This window comes from Babylonia areolata, chromosome 5, assembly GCF_041734735.1.
Source record: "Babylonia areolata isolate BAREFJ2019XMU chromosome 5, ASM4173473v1, whole genome shotgun sequence".
Taxonomy (NCBI): Eukaryota; Metazoa; Mollusca; class Gastropoda; order Neogastropoda; family Buccinidae; genus Babylonia; species Babylonia areolata.
Genome location: NC_134880.1, coordinates 1,720,655 through 1,727,055, shown reverse-complemented (window position 1 = coordinate 1,727,055; position 6,401 = coordinate 1,720,655). Strand labels below are relative to the sequence as shown.

Sequence of the window (6,401 nt, the reverse complement as noted above, 5' to 3'; positions counted from 1 at the left end):
GCCATGTTGGCCTACCCTCCTTCTTGTCAGACAGGTAAAGGAACCGGCAGCCTCTCGATTACGTCGCCATGTTGGCCTACCCTCCTTCTTGTCAGACAGGTAAAGGAACCGGCAGCCTCACGATTACGTCGCCATGTTGGCAATATCCTCGTTCTTGTCAGTCAGGCTGGAGAAAAATAATCACGAGCCAACCAGCACCCACGCGATGACGTCACCAAGTTGAGGGCCACTCCGGTGCAAGGTGAAGGTCACTCCTGCAGGGAGGGCCAGACGACCAGCACGGCGAGCGTGGAGCCCACAGTGAGGAAGAGGAAGAAGAAGAAGAGGATGCGGTCCACAGTCTGCGCCAAGCGACGCCAGTCCTGCACCGCCTCGTACTCCTTCTCCTCCCGCTCGTTCCGCTCCAGGATGCGCAGCAGCGACAGCAGCACGTCCTCGTAGCTGTAGTTGTTCTTCCGCGCACGCCCGCTCACGCTGCTGCCCCCACCACCGTGCTGGGAGGAGAGGGTGTGGGGGGACTTCACTCCACCACCACTTCCTCCTCCACCACCTCCACCCATCCCCAGCCCCTGGTGCAGGATGTGACTGGCCAGGGCCTCCGGCGTGCTAAAGTTGGGGGAGGGAGGGGGCTGTTGGGCGTGGCCCCCACCCCCACCCCCACCACCGGTCTCTAAGTGAGAAAAGTCCACGCACCTGGTCATGTTACCGCAGGGAGCCGGAGAGGCTGGTGGATGAGGAGGAGCAGGAGGAGGCGGGGCGACGAACAAACTGGGAGGTGCGGAAGGAGTAGGGGGAGGAGGAGGAGGATGGGGGGAGCCAGGCTGGTGATGCTGCTGCTGCTGCGCCGACAGCACGGGGGATGCAGACGGGGGCTCCGAGGAGTTGGTGGTGGTGCCCCCGCGGCGGCCTTCCAGCACGCCCCCGTTCTCCAGGTGCAGCTCCTCGCGCAGCTCGTGCGCCAGGTTCTCCAGCGTCACCTTCAGCGACACGTTGCGCATGAAGCCGTGCGACCCGTCCCCCGTGCCCGTGGCGGCCAGAGAGTGGGGGGTGTAGCCTCCACAGGGGTCCCTGGCCCCGAGCAGCGAGCCCCCCCGGGACGGCACGGTGCCCAGGAAGAGGCTGCGGAGCCAGACGGGGATGGCACGCTTGTTGGGGCCGCGGTGGTGGAGGTTGAGGACGAACACGGTCATGATGACCGACACTGACGTCAGCGACATGACGATGGTCAGGTAAATACCTGCACAGTGTTGTTTTTTATTTTTATTTTTTTATAATTTTTTTTTTTTTTTTTTTTTTTTTTAGTGAGTTAAAGCGTGATGACATATACCCGATCACACTGTTGTTAGTTGTTAAGATCTAATCAGCTGGTGATAACATCGCTTCTGAACAGAAACTTGTACTGTCATGTACATAAACATTAATTTGAGAGAGAGAGAGAGAGAGAGAGAGAGAGAGAGAGAGAGAGAGAGAGTGTACCAGGGCGTTAGTCCGCGTACATTGTTCAAGTGCCGACAGTGGTATATATCTGCTAACAGTTTTATTCGTTCCGACTTGCCCTGCTCTTTGTTCCATCACACACTAGCACACGCACACAGACACAGACATACAGACACACACACACACACACACACACAGAGCAGTAACAGCAGCAACCTGCAGGATCCCTATTAACCCCCCACACCTCCACCCCATACCCCGCCACTCCCATCCAAATGACAAAACAAGCCCTCCCCCCCCCCACCCCCGCCTAAACGAGAAAGTCCATTAGCTTTGCATGCTTATCGTGAAGACCAAGGGCGAAGGAAATGCAAACCAAAGCGTCTGTGTGTTGGCGGGGTGGGTTGGTTGTGTGTGTGTGGGGGGGAGAGGGGGGAGGGGGGTCTGCATGTTGATAATGTAGACATGCCCGTGTGTATGTATGTGTGTGTGTGTGTGTGTGTGTGTGTGTGTGTGTGTGTGTGTGTGTGTGTACTGAGGGAAGTGGGAAGGGGGGGGGGGTGTGTTCCATATGTAGGTGCGTGTACACGTATGATTGTGTATGTGTGCGTGCGCGCGCGCGCGTGTGTGCATGTGTGCGCGCGTGTTTGTGTACGTGTGTGTGAGTGCGCGCGTGTATGCGTGTGTGTGTGCACGCGGACGGGCGTGTGTGTGTTTGTGTGTGCGTGTGCGTGTCTGTGACTGTGTATGTGCCCATGTCTGTGGATGAAAAAACCAACACAGAAACAAACAAGTAACCGTGGAGGGACCTCCCTACAGAAGGCCCCCCACAACTCACTGATGAGCGGGACGAACTCCGAGGTCTCGGGCAGGTTCTCCGCCACGGCCAGCATGAAGACGGAGAAGGCCAGCAGCACGGTGATGCCCAGGGCGATCTTCTCCCCGGAGTCCGGGGGCAGGCAGAAGACGAGCAGGGTGAGGGCCGACATCATGACGCAGGGAAACACCACGTTGTACATGTAGTACAGGGTTCGTCGACGAATCCTGCACGTTGGGGACAGTTTCAGTGTTTCACTTTTCACTTTCTCAAGCTGGCGTCACTGCGTTCGGACAAATCCATATACGTCTAACACCTCATCCGACAGGCAGCTGCCGGACAGCAGCATAACCCAACGCGCTTAGTCAGGTCTTGAGTGCAGACAGATATATATTTGTGTACCTATTAGACTGGATTTCTTCTACACAATTTTTCCAGAAGACAACTCTGTCATTGCCATGGGTTCTTTTTCAGTGCGCAAAGTGCCTGCTGCACACAGGACTTCGGTTTATCGTCTCATCCGAACGACTAGTCGCTGAGTTCAATTATCCAAAGATGGCAGAAAGGGCGATGGCGGGAATGGAAGGCAGACCCTGACGGACTGTCTGTACTGGCGGACTGTCTGTATTGGCGGACTCTCTGTATTGGCGGACTGTCTGTACTGACGGACTGTCTGTATTGGCGGACTGTCTGTATTGGCGGACTGTCTGTACTGACGGACTGTCTGTACTGGCGGACTGTCTGTATTGACGGACTGTTTGTATTGGCGGACTGTCTGTATTGGCGGACTGTCTGTACTGACGGACTGTCTGTACTGGCGGACTGTCTGTATTGACGGACTGTCTGTACTGACGGACTGTCTGTATTGACGGACTGTCTGTACTGGCGGACTGTCTGTATTGACGGACTGTCTGTATTGGCGGACTGTCTGTATTGACGGACTGTCTGTACTGGCGGACTGTCTGTATTGACGGACTGTCTGTATTGACGGACTGTCTGTACTGGCGGACTGTCTGTATTGGCGGACTGTCTGTACTGACGGACTGTCTGTATTGACGGACTGTCTGTACTGACGGACTGTCTGTACTGACGGACTGTCTGTATTGGCGGACAGCGTCTTCACCATTCTGCCACTTTCCTCCAGGACAATAAAAGGTGAATGACTCGGTTCAAATGGAAAGTTACATGTATCTGTATGATAGTCAATCGTGCCCGACTGTGATCACCACAACAAGCAGGGGAGGTAACTGCTGTCCCGACTCTATGGGTCAGAATTTGATTATGGTGGATAGTGTCGTGTCCAAGTTACATCCCCACTCTCTCGGCCAAGAGGGTTGTAGGACAGTCGGTCTTGGGCTGCAGCACTAAGAGTCAGTGCAATCCTGCCTCACAGTTGTGTCACAGTCCTTCACAAACAACAGCTGTGTATGAATTCCCACTACAAGGTCCGCGATGAATTCTGCAGGTCCGGAAAATAATGGGCATGACATGTTGAAATGGATGGTAATACTTGCAAAGCCTAAGTACAATGGATATTCAGTTACCTAAATTCAGAAATTGCAATTTACTAATGGTAATTATTTTTTTTTATATTAGCGCGGAAAGTTATCCTTAGAAAATCTTTGACTGTGAAAATTTAGTGATGTAAAAATGTTCACTCAATCAACGTGAAAATTGACCCTGGGAATTGGCATGGAAATTAAGAGATATCAAGATATGGTAAACACTTGACGCGGATTATTATATAAGAATTTGGTATTCTTCTTGATGTGGAATGTTATTTCGATGTAATGTGGAAAGTCAGTGTAAGAAATGATACTTTTTCGTGATGACGAAAAATATGTCCATAAATATGACGGCTTCCATGGAATGGATTCGGATGTCAAGGAATGTGATTTATTTATTTTGGAAAATTACACTAATAAATGACACGAAACGAGATTTGTGAAGTTATGTCAGCAGGCCCACATTTGATTTAATCAACATAACTGAGTCACGGAAAATGGTGATTCAACATACATGAAAACGACATGAATACATGGCAGTTCTACCTGATATGTATATGATGCCAATGACGACTTAATCCATGTGAAAAAAAGGCGTCAGGTGAAGTAGATTCCCAGCAAAAGATAAAATATGACAGCAGCAAAAACACACGTGACATGGATGAAGGAAAGGAACCAGCAGAGAACACTGATGCCGAACAGCACGTCTCTTACTTCAACAGAACATGCCGTAAACTTCTTCTTCTTTCGAGGGCTGCAACTCCCGTCGCATGTACACGGGTGGGCTTTTACGTGTATGCCTGTATTACCCTGCCATGTAGGCAGCCATACTCCGTTTTTAGAGTGTGTGCATGCTGGGTATGTTCTTGTTTCCATAACCCATTGAACGCTGACATGGATGACAGGATCTTTAACGTGCGTATTTGATCTTCTTCTTGCGGTATACACACGAAGGGGGTTCAGGCACAAGCAGGTTTGCACATATGTTGACCTGGAAGATCGGAAAAATCCCCACCATTTACCCACCGGGCGCCGTTACCGAGATTCGAAACCCGGTCCCTCAGATTGAAAGTCCAACGCTTTAGCCACTCGGCTGTTGCTCCCGTCATACCGAAAAACAAATCAAGACGTCAGTAAATCAGGAACACGACGTCAAGCAACGGACACTTACTCAATGAAAATCGTGACGTCATGAAATGGGCGCCAACTGAATGCAGGAAATGCCGTCAGGAAATGGACAGTGATATGGAAAGTGACGTCACGAACACGACGTCATGAAACAGGTCACTCACTCCACGTACAGAGCACGTGACATCGAGAAACGGCCCACATAATGGATGAGGAAACTGACGTCATGAACCGGGTCACACACTCCACGTACATAACACGTGACGTCAGGAAAGGACAAGACGTGTGTTTTCAGGAAACCTCGTGGGGACACATCAACATGTTCCATGTTTCATGTAACCAATACAAATGTCAAGGTAATGTGCTCGATTTTTTTTTTTAAACAGGAAACGGCCCACATACTTGATGTGTAAAGTGACGTCATGAACCAGGTCAATCACGCCACATACAGAACGTGACATCAAAACGAAGCGCGGCCCACATACTTGACGAGAGAAGTGACGTCACACTCACTTGATGTGGAAGGTGACGTCAGGGAACGGCTCGTCACAGCAGGCATAGCGGACGACGTTGCGGACGATCCGGATGTAGACCAGCTGCCACTCCCCGTTGACCACGTAGTTAGACAGGTCCACGTCTGTCGTCCTGTTGGTGATGTCCACCTGCAAGGCACGTGCAAGCCGTGCACCGTTAGATGACACACACACACACGCGCAAAAGCGCGTGCGCGCGCGCGCGCACACACATATATCTATATATATATATATATATATATATATACGCGCGCGCGTGCACACACACATCTATCGCATCTATCTATCAATCTATCCATATACATACACGCGCGCCCGCGCGCGTGCACACCACATATACACACACACGCGTGAGCACACGGACACATACAAACACACATGCACTCGCGCACACACACACGCACGCACACACACTCACACACAGATACACACTTTAACATTAATTTGGGCCTTCCGTTTGTAAACATCAGTGCACGTGGACAAATGACTTGCTTGGGAAACACTGTAAGACACTATTTTTGATTTAGAAAATGTGTCTTAAAATCACTCTCTAACAAGCCAATTTGATACAACAGTGTCCCCCCTAAAACATTCCCTAACCTGCCACTAGTGCTCGTGAAATAGTGTCATAAAATCATTCCCCTCAAACCACTAACGCACGTATAATGGTGTCTTAAAATCACTCCCCTCAAACTTATGCACGTGAAACAGTCTTAAAATCACTCGCCTCAAACAACTTTTGCACGTAAAATTGTTTCTGAAAATCATTCTCCTCAAACCACTGACACACGTAAAACAGTGTCTTCAAATCACTCCCTCAAACCACTGACACACGTACAACAGTGTCTTCAAATCACTCCCTCAAACCACTCACACGTAAAACAGTGTCTTCAAATCACTCCCTCAAACCACTGACACACGTACAACAGTGTCTTCAAATCACTCCCTCAAACCACTAACACGTAAAACAGTGTCTTCAAA

General features: G+C 50.4%; 1 protein-coding gene across 1 annotated transcript in view; it reads right to left on the bottom strand.

Moving 5' to 3' along the window:
- Window positions 1-248: 248 nt before the first annotated feature.
- LOC143281853 (uncharacterized) overlaps window positions 249-6,401 on the bottom strand; it is a 274,512-nt gene continuing 268,359 nt past the window's right edge. Inside the window, exons 6-8 of the mRNA XM_076587098.1 lie at window positions 5,401-5,549; window positions 2,276-2,481; window positions 249-1,237 (exon numbers count right to left, since the gene is read on the bottom strand). Of these exons, the coding sequence (XP_076443213.1) occupies window positions 249-1,237; window positions 2,276-2,481; window positions 5,401-5,549 (1,344 nt within the window). The remainder of the gene's footprint in view (window positions 1,238-2,275; window positions 2,482-5,400; window positions 5,550-6,401) is intronic.